Consider the following 15,747-nt stretch of genomic DNA (forward strand, 5'->3'; position numbering starts at 1 on the left):
CACTTCTTTGGGCAGCTCACTCTGACATTTAATGTTTCTCATGCTGAAGCAATTTGAGTCTGTTACACCATGTCCTTTCACTGTGCCCTGTGGGAAAAGAGCACCTCCACCTTCTTTGGAACTACCTTTTGGGCAGTGCAAAACTGCAGTTAGATACCACTGAACCTTCTTGTCTTGTGGCTGAAAAAATCAAATTCCTTCTTCATAAGTAGTGACCTTCAACACTTGCATCACATTGGAGGCTATTGGCAGAATATTCTCACATTTTTCAGTGTCTCTCTTTAGCTGGGGGGACCTAAGCTGCTGCACTGTGCTGGGTGTGGGCTGAGGAGTGCCAAGTAGAATGGCAGAGAGAAGGTCCTGTGACCCACTGGCTGCAGTTCTGCTGATGCAGCCCAGACACCGCTTGCCTTCGCAGCTGCAAAGGTAAAATCCACTTCCATTCAGCCATCCACCAGAACTTCCAGGTCCTCAACAGCAGACTTACAGTCCTGTCTTCTTTTTTTTTTTTTGTTAACTTCTGAGGCAGATTCTAAATAATTGGCACACAGTTCCCACAAAGACTTCCTTGGAAGCAGAGGAGGAAGTGATGCATCCCACCAAAGTCTTTCATGTGCAATTCAAGCTGCAATGCCATAAATTAGAGGGATTTTTAATGTGCTTCCATGTGTACACATATATGAGAAGATCCATGACTTCTTTCAAATATTTAATTGCTTCTTTCACAAATACTTATTGCTATACACTTATCTATTTGAATCTGATTATTCTGGTTCAGGGTCTAGTACAATGAACATTTTAATTTCATGCTTCCCATTGCTTGGACTGTTCCTTTTCAGTGCTTAAACATTTCAGGTAAGATGAGAAGTTGTTGCAAGATAACTTATGTCTTCAGTAGCAAATAGGAGCAGATTAAGTTACAAAAATTTGTGTTGAGGACCCAACTTCCACACTGTGCTTGTTATGAGTTTATTTTGAACCAACTCTAGCTTGATCCTGTGGCCTGAGCTCCTGCTAAAAACAGGATAACATCAAGAGAGTTTCTGAAAACACTTTCCAGTTTTATTTTATCTGAAAGGAGCTAAATTTTGCTGGGTCCCAGAGTGCTCCCAAATGCAAGACAAATTGAAGCGACTGGTGATCAGGAGATTGGTTTTAAATTCCCATACGTAAAACAATCGGCACACAAATACAGAGGAACTTGTTAAGGAAATTTTTGCCTTATTTGGGCAGAAAAAAAAATATAAGTCAGTCTAAAATGTCTCTGGGCTTTTTTTTAAAGCAACTATTGAACCAGAATTGATGGTTTTCCAGAAGAAAATTCTCTTATGGAAAGGGCAGAGCAGTTCAAATGTGTTGATGGAAACCAGAGTTGGTGTGCCAGAATTCTAAGCTCTCTGCAATTAATACTCAGCTTGCCTGTGTACTTTTGCAAAGTATGAAAGGACTGTTGTACTTTGCTTGTGCACAGGGAGGCAGAGGTAGAACACCACAGTTAAAGTCTGGAGTATCACAATTCCTCTGCTACTGATATCCACACTAGCTAGACTAAAATAATCCCATCCTATCTATTGTGGCAATGTGCTGCAGTTTCCCCTTCAATTTTGCGGCATAAATATGCACAGAATAGGCTGGTGTGGCAAAACCAAAGCCACTGAAAAAGGGAAAAGTAAGAGCCCAGAGCCCTGTACACATTATCAAAAAACAGAATGACCAATTTAGGTGGCAGGGGAAGATTCCTTTCACTACTCTTCTTCATAAGTTTTGGAAGTTTTACATAATTACCATATAGACTTTCCTAGATATAAATAGGGATATTACTAAAATTAATACTTTCCTAAGTCATTAATAACTCCTGAATTATTGATGAAATTGATACTCTTTCACAACAACTAAACAGCAGTGCTAGTAAAGGTATTCCCCTCCTTATGGTAGCTAACTCATATAGGCCCTTTAAAATACCAACATGTTGGTATCATCATTAGTAGACTATCTTGCTGTTGCTTAGCTGTCAAATTCAGTGAAGGTGGCAGGAGTTAAACTAGCTGTGAGACTTTTGAATCTCTCAAAATCAGAAGAAACTGCTGACTGCTCAAAAGTTACTGACAAGGAAGGAACTGACAGCTAAAAAACTGCATAAGTTTCATTTCCTTAGGAGAAGATTACCAACCTGCCACAGTACCTGCATTTTAATTACTTTAAAGTATGAAACTTGAAACTGTATTTTGTTTTTCTTGAAAATGTATTTTTGCAGTTCATGGGGAAAGAAAGTGCAGTATCTGTTTATTTTATTGTATTTTTAAAAACTTGTCTTATTTTAGTTTGGAGTCAGAAACTCATCTGTCTGTTAAAAAAACAACATAATTCAGTTTCTCATTTCTTGTGTTAGGATTTTTTTGAAAAGTAATTATTACTAAGTAATCCAATCTTTTCCTAAAGAGGACTAGAATATGTTCATTCAGAGCACTTCACAGTTGTTAGTTCAGGCCTTTGAAAAAGGAAGATGAGCAGCTTTAAAGTGAAGTGCATCTGCTCTCGACCCACAGTAGCTCTTCTATAGGCAGCCTTACTTCCTGTGGAGATGAAGAGGAAATGTACTCAGAGTGTGAAGCATCTTCTTCATTTTTTAACTACCAAAAAGCAAAGTTCTTGCACATTTCTTGTTTCACTTTAAATTCTAAATCTAACTGAAAAATCATTGCAAGTAAACTCATCTCAAGAAGTCCAGTTCTAAGTAAAATGTTATCTGTGGATGAATTGCTTGTAAGCCTGACTTTGTGGCATTCTCATATGTGTCCTGGAGGCTGGGCAGAAAAAGGTAGGACCAAATCTGTGTACTGATTTGCTTTTTCTCTGTGAGTAAAGATGACTGGCTTGCTTAGTCACACGGTTATGAATGGCACTAAAGAGATTGGCAGGTGAGGGGAATCCCCACCAAACCGTCTCCTGGATTCTTTTAGAAGAAAAGATTGCACCACGTAGTAGATTTCTTCTGAGAAACATCCTGCGGAGGTTTCCAAATGATTATGACAGAAAATGTCCACTCTCTAGGCTGGTTTGAAACATTTAATGGATATTTTCTTACCTACGCTTGAAAAAGATAATTGACTTCACTTCCAACATGTGCCCACACCTACACACTTGTGTTTCCATGCACATACGTGATAATTAACAATTAAAAGGTTGTGTAGCAGATAACAAGAAAATGATCAGATTTTTTCCCCCAGATGATGGCATTTCAACTTACAATATTCAATAAGAAATTAAAGCAGGATTGTTTTCACTATTGTGTACTTTCAAATTTAAATGTGAGTATTAATTACTAACAACAAATATGTCTGTAAGATAAAGTGAAACAACCGTGACATTTATCCTGTGAAAACAAATGCAACTGTGCAATGAAAACTCAAATGGACTTGAATTCCTCATTAAAATTAGATCAAAAAACTCCAATGCAAATAAAAGCCAGCAGCAGAGAAAATCAGTGTAAGAAGAAGGAAAAAAAACCCAACATGTGGAGAAAATTCTGTAAGTATAATGAGAGGAAGACGAACAGGACTTGCTCACTGACAGGTTGATGGTCTGCAAAGTTCCATTTTGGTAAAGCATTAGGAATGTATGAAAAGTATTAGGTTGTTATCAATCTGCAATCAATTTTCAGTTGAGTCCATGCTATTTTGTGAGGTTTCAAGCTGGCCTCCGATGAGGTTAATGGAGATCCCTGGAAGGATTGACCTCGTACCTACAGAAACAAATGTCTGGCTCAAGACCACATCCTTTGGTCTTCTCTCTTTAAAAATGATGTAGCCTTCTGAAAAAGAGCGTTGGGCACAAGGCTCACAGATCACAGATACTTGAATGTCGAAGTTCCGGCGGCTTTTTTGCTTCTTTTGAAGGTGGATCTGATCCTATGAAAATGAAACTGAATAACGGACAGAAAATAGCACACATCTCTGTACGGAGAGTTGAAGTCTAGAGAAAAACATGAATTCATTTACTGGGAATTGGGGAAAGACACTGTGAGCAAAACACAACATTTTTTCTGTCAGTACTGTACAGCAACGGTAGATGTATACATATATATTTACAGGAAATATCAGAGAGTCAGAATGACAGAACACAGCCAGGCCAAATTGCAGTGGAATTGTTTTCTCCTTGAATTAGCTCTCTCAAAGTGGATTACAACATTACCTTGAAACTAATGTGAATATTCGTGGTAAATGTTATCATAACACTAGCATGCTAGTCTTATGAAGAGCAGGGCTATCAAAGAATCACAGAATCATAGAATATCTTGAGCTGGAAGTAACAGAGGAATTAAAAAACCTTGGAAGATCACTTTGGGGAGAACTACTTTAATAAAATATATCTTTATTTTGGAGAATGCTTCACATCCACCAAGGCACAAAATGTCTTACCTGAAGTCAGTATATGGCACTGTTAGCATGGGATAGATACCATTGTCTGCTTAACATTAAAAATCGACAACATGAATGCTGTCTGTGCTAGTGTCTAAAAAGCCTAGGCAAAAGTATATTTCAATAATATTATAAAAAACTTTGAAACAATTGTCTTTAAATAATTTGTTTTTCTATTTGCTCTATTCTGCTTCTAGAAGTTCATGTTTTCTGTCCTTCCACTGCAATCACACTAATTAAAAAGTGATTGGAAAAAAAATCCCAACCTGAAAACTGTAAAATCTATCCTAAGATTCATGAAATCATATAAAACAGGAAGCTGGTGCTTTAAAGTGGAAACACTGTAAGATCTATGGTATAATGCTTATAACAGGCAGTATCCCCAACAGATATGGTGCTGAACACAGAAAACTTTGAAAAGTGCTTTATTCCTCTTGGAATAATGAAGAAGAGAGGGTGAAAATGGAAGATTTTATGTCGAAAAACCTGTAGACAATCTATGGTTGTCTCACAGGAGGTATTACACCAGCCACAATTTAGACTGCTGATGTGCCAACAGTTCTGCTGCTTTTTCATTTATATGGACTCAAACTAAAATTGAATAAGATTTAGAATTTTATTCTATTTTATCATCAATAGATTTCAATCAGAATTTGAATAAGAGGAAAAATTCCAGACAGTAGAAATACAGGGTAAAATGCACACTATTTTTGTCTGTAACTGTCTGCTACATTGAAAGTTTTTTTCCATATTTTAATACAAGAAAAAGAATATTTTGGAATTTCACCTCCCTTTCTCATGGTTAGCTCATACAGGTACCTTACAGTTTCCAAAACATTCATACATGCAGACTGTGTCTTTTTTGGAAAGCTGGAATACCAGTTTGTACCAACTTGAAATATGTCACAAGAAACAAGAAGGATATGTCCTCCATTGCATATTGCATCCATGCAGAATTAGCAGTGAGAAAATGTGTGTTTTACAGCTTTCTTTCCAGGCTCAGAATTCCTCATATATGTCAATTCAACAGTCTCTCAAGGAAAAGAAAAGGAAGACAGAATTCTGCTGATTTTAGAAACAGGGACATGAACAGCTATCAATGGGGACAGATGTTCTGAGGAAAATATTTCTTATCATCTCCAGAAAATTATTTTAACATGTATCCTGAATATTTATATTATGCTACTACTAGACTGTTTAGACAATACAGAGCTGATAGTAATACAGTTAGGAATTTCCATAAAGTCCACTGTAATGCTTGAGAAAGGCCAGTCCAGAACAGCTATTCCTGGCTATCCTCTTCTTCTGGGGCAAAGCAAAAGCTTGAACTCTTACAGGAGAGATGAGTAATTCCATCATGAGGGGTAATTATTTCCTGTTGCTTATTCAGAAAGGAATCATTAGTATTTGGTGGGGAACTCCGGCATGGGTTTACCAAATTAAAAAACTGGAGGAAAGTATGAAACAGATGTCTTGTGTGAATCAAAGTACCAAGATACCAATAATTGTGAACGCACACTCTAATCATTTCAAGTCATACCCATCAGCTCATTATCTGTTTGGACATCTGTCTCTCTAGATGTCTAACACCACCAAGTGTTAGTTTCTTATTCCTTCCCTTTCTTCAGAAGACTCAACAGCTAATGTGTGTGAGAAATTTATGAGAGGAAAGAGGGCTCAATAATATGCTTTTTTCCTGTCTACATTTGTGTGCAGACAGGAGTATTCAACGGAGGCCAAAGGGCCTTCCTTGTGTCATATTTCAGATTGTACAAATTAGTTTCCCAACTCTCTCATACAAGATAATCTCCAGTGTCCTTGGAATGGGCTGAAATTTTGTTTCAGAACTTCTCCCTACCCTGAAATTTTGTGGTATTGATGCCTTAAGTTTTAGCTTTCATATATTCCAGATTCTGTGCTGCATTAGTATATAACTCTGAGTTTCTTATAAAGTGTTGCAACTTCTCCTCACAGTTTAGACAAAACAATCCTTTTCCAGCTGAGAACCAAGGACACTGTTACAGCTTCAGGCCCATAAAGTATAAACAACAGCAGATTGAAGAGAGCGGTCTGGGAGGATGGAACTTCATAGCCTGAGGCTGTAACTTGACAATTAAACCTGATATATAAATGGACCAAAACTTATAAAAGTGTGAAAACTCGTGACTCGGGGATCCATCTTGGGTGGAGCCATGACTGGGCTCTTGTACTGTCCAAGGTGTATTCTTTGAAGGCCTTTTAATAAATACCTACTTTATTCCTTTAACAATGTCTAGCCTCTGTTCTAGGTCAGACTCTCAAGGTATCATATAAAACAAAGTAGATGATTTGTGCCAACATTATCCTTACTGATCGCTGGAAACACCCTCTAAATCACAGAGATCCAGCGGTCAGAAGGAGTAGCCAATTACATCCTCCATGTGTAGCACTGATGAAGCATATCCATAACTGTAGGAGAGTTATGGGTTGGTTCTTTTTATTGGATTTTTGATTTTTGTTTGGTTTGACTGCTATGCTGTTTATTGGTTGGGGGGTTTTTATTCTTCGAGGGTTTTGTTGTGTTTTTGTTGTTATTGTTGCTTTGTTTTGTCTTGTTTTTGACAGTGTTACAATATGTTTGTAAAGGTCAGTTGCAAATTTGTAGGATCATAGAAAGGTTTGGGTTGGAAGAGACTTTAAAGATCATGCAGTTCAGCTAGATGAGCAGGGAACCTTTCTCTAGACCAGGTTGCTTGGAGCCCCATCCAACCTTGTCTTGAACACTTCAAGGAATAGGGACCCCACAACATCTCTGGGCGATGTTCCAGTGTCTCACCACCTTCACAGGAAAGAAGTTCTTCCTAATGCCTTGTAATCCCCTTCCTTTTGACAGTCTGAAGCTATTCCCTGACCTATCACTACACGCTCTTGTAAAAAGTCCCTCTCTCATGTTCTTCTAAGTCCCCCTAAGTCCACCTTAGTCATGAAGTCTGATTACCAAGGCATCCACTTTGCAGATCGTAGCAGTGTGAATAACAATGTTTAGTAATTACATAGCACTGGTACAATGTGGGCAAAGTTTAATCACTTAACACCCTCAATCTGCCAACCCCCCCTCCACCACCCCAGCACTGTGAAGGAGGAAACAAAGGAATTATTTCTGCTGCTTTGTAAGAAAGGAAGACTGTGAAGTGTGGTAGAAGGTCAGAATGACAACTCAGAGAGGGTTTTCCAACCATGGGCTGCTTTCCTGGGGCAGTGAAAATAGAGAAAACCACTCTGCTTTAGTGAAATGAAAGTCAGGCAGAAATCTGCTGAATTGCCATGGGCAGTTGCTCACTAAACCACTCAGCACTCTGAAGAGAATGCATAAAACAAAAAATGAAAGGGAAAAAGCTGTAATCAGGGGGTCATAGTGAAATCTGTCATGACTTTGCAAGGGCAACTTCGGGTATTTGGTGTAAGGTGTTGCATGAACAGAAGGGTGTGAAACCTCTGCTTTGCATGATGAGTCAGATAACTTCCAGGCAGCAGAATGAAAAAATGCCTTGGTTTCACTTCCTCCTGTGTTTGGACCAGATGATAATCCAGCTGTGACTATGGAGTCTCACAGAAGGACCACTTCAATTCTATGCAGCACAAGGTTTTTCAATCCTATTCTGGCATCTCTTTCAGCTGGAATAGGGCAAGTGTTCAGACAAAGAGCTTGTGTTAGTGTTGAGTGTTCAGTCCTCTCCAGCATGCACTTCACAGATATCTGCTAGAGAACACAGATAAAAAATTGCATGCTCTTAGTGGAAGGTGCAGGTGTTTTCAGGATACCTCCTGTGTTTGTAATGATGTTGGTTCCCAGGACAGGCAGTTCAGGTGAGCCATCTTCCTCATAACCTGACTGCTCACAGTTCTTGGGCAACAAGACATACACTGGACAATGGTGATCTGGTTCATCACTTTAGGGCAGAATGGGAAGCAGAACAGGGCTGGAAGAGACACAGGACCCTCATGTTCTAACCACCTGCTGCAGGCAGTTGCCTAATTTCAAAATGATTTGGAGACATGATACTGTGTGACAACAGAAGAGAATATTATGAGACTAGTAGGTCAACCATTTATTAAAATGTAAGGGATTTGGAAAAGGGATGTTATTTTTCTGTATTAAAATACATGCTGATGATTTACCACAGAATGCTTTGTGTGATAATTTAAATGTGGAGATTAGCAAAATATCTGAGTCTAGCCTCTCCAGGCAAGAGAGTGTACCTAAAATTCAGACCTGCACTCAGAAGATAGCATAACAAAGACAGATGTCATGGCTTTTTTCTTTGCTTTTTGCTTAATTTCTTGCCTCAGTTTATAACAAAATAATGTACATGGCATTGTGGGCAAAGTGCTGTAATAGGACTAGGAGACCCTGTTTCTGTTCCTAGATTTGCCTTTCTCAGAGGCTGAATGATCATGAATTATCCCATTGCTCTGTGCTTCTATTTTCTTACCTGCAAAATTGGATGCTTGGCAAGTGGCCTTCTCTGAAGTGAGGAGATTTAGTGATCAAATTAGCCCAGTAACCTGCCAAACCTATAACCAGTATTGACAAAATATGAGTTGGCAAAAATCCTTTTTTTTCTGATGCTTTGTCCTCCTGCTATTCTTAGAAGTTTAGTTGTAATGTGAGACCAAAGGGAGGTCATCTGAGGGGCACAGCTTGCTGTGGATGAGATGTGTGTCTGACAAGTTTAAAGGAGCAGCCTAATCCAGCACAGTCACTCTGGGTAAATAGTTCTCTGCAGAAGGCAGTATTCCAGCCTGAATATTTCACCTGGAATTACATCTTCTGCTTGGCTGGAAAATTACAGCAATTAGTTGTATTCAACCGTGTTGTGATTTGTTCTTTATGTGTTAGGAAGATTGAGCTGGTTGAGTGAAGAATCTCTCTCAAACTCCCTTCTTTCAGGTCTTCTTTTCACTCTCGTAATTCAGCTCAGAAGCACTGTTCAAATTACAACCTGTAGTGGCAAAAACTGGGCTTCATGACTCAATCCCTCTTCCAGTCATATATTTTTGACTGCATAAAGAGTGCCATGGGTAACAGGAATCATTTTCACTCTCCCACTTCACACTTCCTTTCTAACACTTTGCCAAAGAATTGCTCCATTGACTCATGGTCAGCCAATGAACCTCAGCAGGTGTCACCATCTTGTAAAATGTGCTTGATTTTCCTGTGCGTCTAAGATTACATTTAGCTGAGCCATATAATGTCTTTCCAATGTTTCAATCCAGATGTTTCAATCAATAGGTTTGTTCAGTGTGCTGGCATTTGTGAGTTCACTGTGAATTCTGAGTCCACTCTGAATTTTGATGGGACCTCCAGTTTGTCACCAGCCCTGGAGGTAATTAAAAGGCATGTGGATGTGGTGTTTGGGAACATGTTTTAGTGGTGGAGTCAGTAGTGCTAGGTTAGAGATTGCACTTGATGGCCTTAAGAGTCTTTTCCAAATGAAATCATTCTATTATTCTGATTTTTGGCACAGCATCACAGACTAAAAATGGTTTGAGTTGGAAGAGACTTTTGAAGATGATCTAGTCCAACTTCTCTGCCACAGGTGGGCATGTCTACTTTGCATTTGTTTGCAGTGCTTAGAAGTATGCTTGAATAGGACTATTACCTTACCTTCATGTCAACACTTCTAGCAATTAAGTTATTACATAATCAGTTTTAACTTCTTAAACTAAAACAAAGATACCTGTTGCATAGTGTTACTACCTCAAGCAGATTACTGAACTGTTGTTGTGCAGTACCACATTTGTTGTGAGATGTGCCCTATCTGTCTATACTGCTTTTCCAGGGAGTTCTTGAACATAGCTTTTGGGCCTGCCATTGTTGGTAAAATTTGGTTCTTCTCCCTGAAAAATGACAATTTTCCCTGGTACTACTAGAGATGGAGGTCCTCTTTCAAGCAGCAAATGGAAAAGATTTTATGGCATTACTGGTCATTAGCTGAGATGGAAGGAGCTTCTGGGGAGAGTTTCTTCCAAGGGATATCCAAGGAGTCATGTGGGGCTGAGATGGAGAGCTCTAATCTTTCCTGTTGGGAACCACTTTGATTTTCATCTGTTTCTGATGAACTACAGTCATCTTCCATTGCAACCTGTGTGAACTGAGCCCACAAGTGCCCTCTTTCTGATTCTCTCTCTTTTCTTTTCCCTATGGGCCTCTTTTCTTTTTCTTTCTTTCTTTCTTTCTTTCTTTCTTTCTTTCTTTCTTTCTTTCTTTCTTTCTTTCTTTCTTTCTTTCTTTCTTTCTTTCTTTCTTTCTTTCTTTCTTTCTTTCTTTCTTTCTTTCTTTCTTTCTTTCTTTCTTTCTTTCTTTCTTTCTTTCTTTCTCTCTTTCTCTCTTTCTCTCTTTCTCTCTTTCTCTCTTTCTCTCTTTCTTTCTCTTTCTTTCTTTCTTTCTCTCTTTCTTTTCCTTTCTTTTCCTTCTTTTCTTTCTTTTCTTTCTTTTCTTTCTTACCTTTGTAGGTTCCTACCTACCCTCCATTCATGTACTGAAGTCTAAAATCATCTGATTTCTTCAGAATAAGCTCTTTTCCCATTATATTATTCAAAGCAGAATTTAGCTCCTATATAAAAACATTTCCCCCAGCTATTCTCAATACAGTTGTTTCAGGGTTCTGTATGCACTCAGAGACCACCCTGTCTGTCTTCTTCAGTGGGGCTTGTTTTCATCCATGTCCTTCTGTTTTCACATTCTACACACATTAGTGCAACTGAAATGTCAGGTGGGGAATTTTAACCATTGCCAAGCAGAAATGAGTGTCTAAAGTACTAAATATTCTACTCCCACAGATAGCAGACAACCAGAGAGGAATTTAATATGATACCTCATTGCATTCATGCTGGAACCTTGTTTGTCCTATTCTGAATCTGGAGGTGAAGAATGCAGAAGCAGCAGATCTGCACTTTACACCATGGAAAGGATGCAAAGAGTGTTTCACAAAAGTACAGCAGCAGAAAGAATGTTTAAATCTTTCAGTGTCTGTATAAAGCACCACAGCAAACTCAGTGGTTACTTCAAAAGAATACCAGAAATGAGTTGACTGTTGCACTGACCCTTTAACCACAAGATAAGATTTTTTTCAGATGGTAAGAATAGGTTTGAGCCACAATGCATATTCCTCGACCAGCATCGTAATTTCCCCCTTTTCCCCAACCACGTGTAAAAGAAACTTCATAGCCTGCCACGTAAACGTTACCCATTGATGAACCACTGAAAAATTTTCCAGGACCATGCTTTGACAAAGATGCTTTCGAGGGATTCCCTTGATTAGCCAAAAAATGAAGGGTTCTTATCTAACACTATCTTGTCTAAATATATACAGCCTGTGATGACGAAATAAAAAAAAATTCAAGACCAGGTATAAATACCACTGACAGGATGGTGAAGTTCAGTCGTCTACTTGCTTCTAATAGAAGATTAAACTATTAGAAGTTGAAGCTCCTCTTAGACCTGTTCTCCCAGAACTTATCTGAGCAATATAACTGAACCATCACCAAGAAAATGGCTTTCCAAACCTACAGCTTGTTTGTTCTGTCTGTCATCATGATTTCTTTTGGACATGTTGAAAATAGATTGACTCTTCTTCAACTTCAAAATGATATAGACAAGCTGAAAGCTGATTTTGTAAGTATAGCCTTCTACTGCATTTCTCTTCTGCTGCTGCTTATGCTTTACATATGGTCTAAACTTGAGCCCTGCTTGACATACTCAGTATGTACCAACAGAGGGTAATCATGGAACAAATTTTTTTTGACCATACCTTTTTATAACAAGAATATGGATTTTTTTTTTGTTTTACTAAGTTCTTTTATTTACCTGATTCAGTTTTTCAATAGTCATAGTTATTGTAATAATTTGCATTTATTTTAGGGATGTTCTTTCTTTCACAATTGCTTCTTCTAGCTCATTTCAGCTTTGATTACATGGAATACTTAGTAACAAAAAACCTTAATTCAATTTATGGTGAATATATCAATCTTTATTCAGTTCTGACTAAACACAATTTACTGACTTTTAAAATTTTATGTTAACAATGTCAATGGCAGACTTAGTGCTGGTTAGCAATACAAAAGAATTGGAGATGAACTTTTGCTTTAACAAATGCATTTGTTACTTATTTTAAGTTGTAGTGGTGTGTTGCTCAAAGGTGATTTTTACTTATTGTTTTGCATCCTCCAGTGATTTTACTTCCACATGTGTGACTATGATCTGGCATGGGAATGTAATCTGGCATGATATTCTTTCTTGTCAAATGCAATTTTGGTAACTTGATAACTGTAATGTTAATTCACCAATCTTCATCTGGGAGGAATTAAAGTAGTCCACAGTTGAATTCAGCAGAGATTAGTCACAGAGACAACAGATCTACAATAGAGTCACTTTTAATTAACAGCTTTTATTTTCAATAAATTTTTGTTGGGGTTTTTTCCTCCCTCTAAATGCATGGAAACAACTGCAACAGTCTGCTCCTATTTTCAGCTCTGATTTTTCCATGATTTCATCATAATCTTGTGCAAATGACAGTTGAAATTCAGTAGTCAGAGAACCACCCTGAAGTGGTAAAGACTAGTGTGATAGTTCAGTGTTTGCAGGAAACTGGCTGTAAAAGTGGCATTGTATCTTAAATTTGTGATTAGCATAGACCAGGGTGAGTCTTACTAGACTATATATAACTCTGTGGAAGACATCCTAAACCATGGTGAACTTTTTGCACTGACATTTGCTCCATAGCAGGTGCTCCCCACCTTTCAGAAGCAGAAAAAAATCAGTTTGGTAGTGTGCTCAGCCTGGGGAGCCAATCAACCTAGGAGATTCCTGTCAGACTGCAAGTTTTCTCTTTGCATTCATTGTATTTAAATTACTGAGCAGTCAAAAGAGGGAAATAGTAAGTGTTGTATACAAAAAGGAAAAAAAGACACACAGAAGAGGAAATGATTCAGTTTGCCTTTCCTTGGAAGGAGAGTACTGCTCTTTGTTTCCTAGAACCAGTTTCCAACATCTGATGGTTAAACTCCATCCCTGTGAGCCTCTCAGTAGCCCACTAATCTGGCATATCCCCATACCTGACTGTGGGCTACTGGGATATTCTCCAGATCTGCAGATTATAGTTTTATACTGAAAACAGTTCATTCTTGTTCCATATGAAATTTTACTGAGACTGTATGAATTAAAAGTCACAGATTACAAACTGATGGACTTTGACTTATCAGAAAACATGACAAGAGAGACCTAATGATTTCCTAGCCAGTTACTGTGCTTATGACCTTTTATTTTCATCTGTCAGTAGCAAAATTACAGGGAGCATTTGGGAAAATAGATGTACTCAATGTGTCTATTCAGATGAGTTATAGCAGGAGATGACATTGAAAAGAGGACTAATACAATTTCTGATATCAGACATCCAAGCAATGGGACTTGGTGGTTAGAGAAGTGAAAGTATTATGATAGCTATAGGCCAGATGTGCAAAAATCTGGATTTTGATGCTCATTTGAATAACAAACACAAATTTTCCTTGTGATAAATATTGTTTGTGTAATACATATGTTTGTTTCTTTTTCCAGAACTCAAGTCATTCCGATGTAGCTGACGGTGGACCTATTTTTACAGAGAAGCTGTCAAGCTGGACAGAGGTGAGTCAAAGCCAGATAGGATGGAGCATCTCAGGCACGTTTTTGGTACAAAGCAGCTCCCAGCACCAGAGTAATTAGCCGTGGTAGAACGAATGTCAGCAGAGTTCTCCTCGGTAGCTTGGAAATGAGACAAAAATCCCCATAAAAAACCTTTATACTGCACCATGGACTGACCCAGAGGTACAGCCAAGCCCAGGAGATGAGTTGCAACATCTTCTTTATCATCTTGTTTCAAGTGGCAGAGAATCCCTGTATTCTGTGTTATATCTTCTTTCCTTACCCTGCTTGTGGGCACTCATAGGCCTTTCTTTTTGATTGTGTTTTTCAACAGAGAAATGAAAAAAGGATCATCCTGAGTCAGATTGTTTCCATGTACTTGAAAATGTTCGAAAACACTGACAGGTCAAAGTCTCATGTTAGGAACATCGCTGAGGAGCTCCATACTCTGAAAGAAAGCCTTTCTGATGGCTCAAAGAAGATGGAAGATCTCAAGGACCTGACAAAGCTCCAGGTAAGTCTCTTCCTTTGCCTCCAAAGCTTGTGACATTATATTTTCCAGTTGTGATTTGAGTGTGATTTAACATAATAACACTTCTGTAATCTATATGGTAATCCCTGTGTAGCTCAATTCATGCTGGAAAACCAAATATTTCCAGCTGCAGAGGCTGCTGCAGGTCTACAGTGTGGGGTAGGGCTGAGTCTTGCTGCAATCTGGCACAGAGGTGCTGGCAGCACTGTCACACAGTCTGTACACGAGAGCTGCCACTGGCACAGCCCTTTGCGGCATAGAAATTGGTTGGGAAAGCTGTGCCTTGCTATGGAATGCTCCATGGCTGTGGCAGCCCTTGGCTCATGGTGCTCATGCCAATGGCACAGACCACTGACCTCCTCAGAGGACATCAGAAAATGCCCCAGTGGAGCCAGCTGCTTTTCACTACAGGGTAGCTCTGTTTCACAGGACTGGTCTGTGACTGGTTGCAAACTAGCACAGAAGGTGGAAAACAAAAATCTGTGGCATGATGGCGTTTTGTTGTGGGAATTAGGTAGTAGGGAATTGAGAATTGCACACGTCCTTCTGGTTTACCCTGGTAACAGGGTAGCCTGTGTGTTGTGGTTAGTAAACAACTACAGATCTTGGCATGACTTTTGTTCCATTTGTTCCTTGTACAGATGACTGACTTGAAAATCCAGCGCAAGGCTGTGAATGAGCTCTTCAGCGTCTTACAAAAGCTGGGGGATACCTCAGGTTCTCACAAAAGAAAACGAAGCCAGTTTCAGAGGTTGTGCAAATGCTAATGCCATCTTATGTTCTTCTGTACTGAGCTACTGAGCAAATCTTGTTGAGACAAGATTTTTTTTTATACATTTATTTATTAATATTTAAGTGTCTTAAGTAATTATTTATAAAGAAATACTAAAAAGTATTTATACTCCCTAATATTATGTAAGAAATGACTTTGTCTTAAAATTCTGTCTATTTGTTATATGTTTGTTGACCTGAAAATACAGAATGAGGCAGTGTTTACCCAGTTTCTGTGATACAAATCCTGAAATTACATAATGGTACCCAGCTTTCTACCTGGTGCTGTTTTGTTATGAGATTAATCTATTCTATTTGACATGGAGATACAACAGCAGTATCGGGAAGTTACTCTATTCAGGAAA

The 15,747-nt window shown here is 38.6% G+C and overlaps 1 protein-coding gene across 1 annotated transcript; it reads left to right on the forward strand.

Moving 5' to 3' along the window:
* Positions 1 to 11,896: 11,896 nt before the first annotated feature.
* On the forward strand, positions 11,897 to 15,414 carry IFNG (interferon gamma). Its single transcript, XM_033058556.1, has 4 exons — positions 11,897 to 12,075; positions 14,014 to 14,082; positions 14,414 to 14,593; positions 15,253 to 15,414. The coding sequence occupies exons 1-4, from the start codon at positions 11,953 to 11,955 to the stop codon at positions 15,376 to 15,378; spliced, it is 498 nt and encodes a 165-aa protein (XP_032914447.1). The 5' UTR covers positions 11,897 to 11,952; the 3' UTR covers positions 15,379 to 15,414.
* Positions 15,415 to 15,747: the final 333 nt, after the last annotated feature.

This window comes from Catharus ustulatus, chromosome 4 (genome assembly GCF_009819885.2).
Source record: "Catharus ustulatus isolate bCatUst1 chromosome 4, bCatUst1.pri.v2, whole genome shotgun sequence".
NCBI classification, from domain to species: Eukaryota; Metazoa; Chordata; class Aves; order Passeriformes; family Turdidae; genus Catharus; species Catharus ustulatus.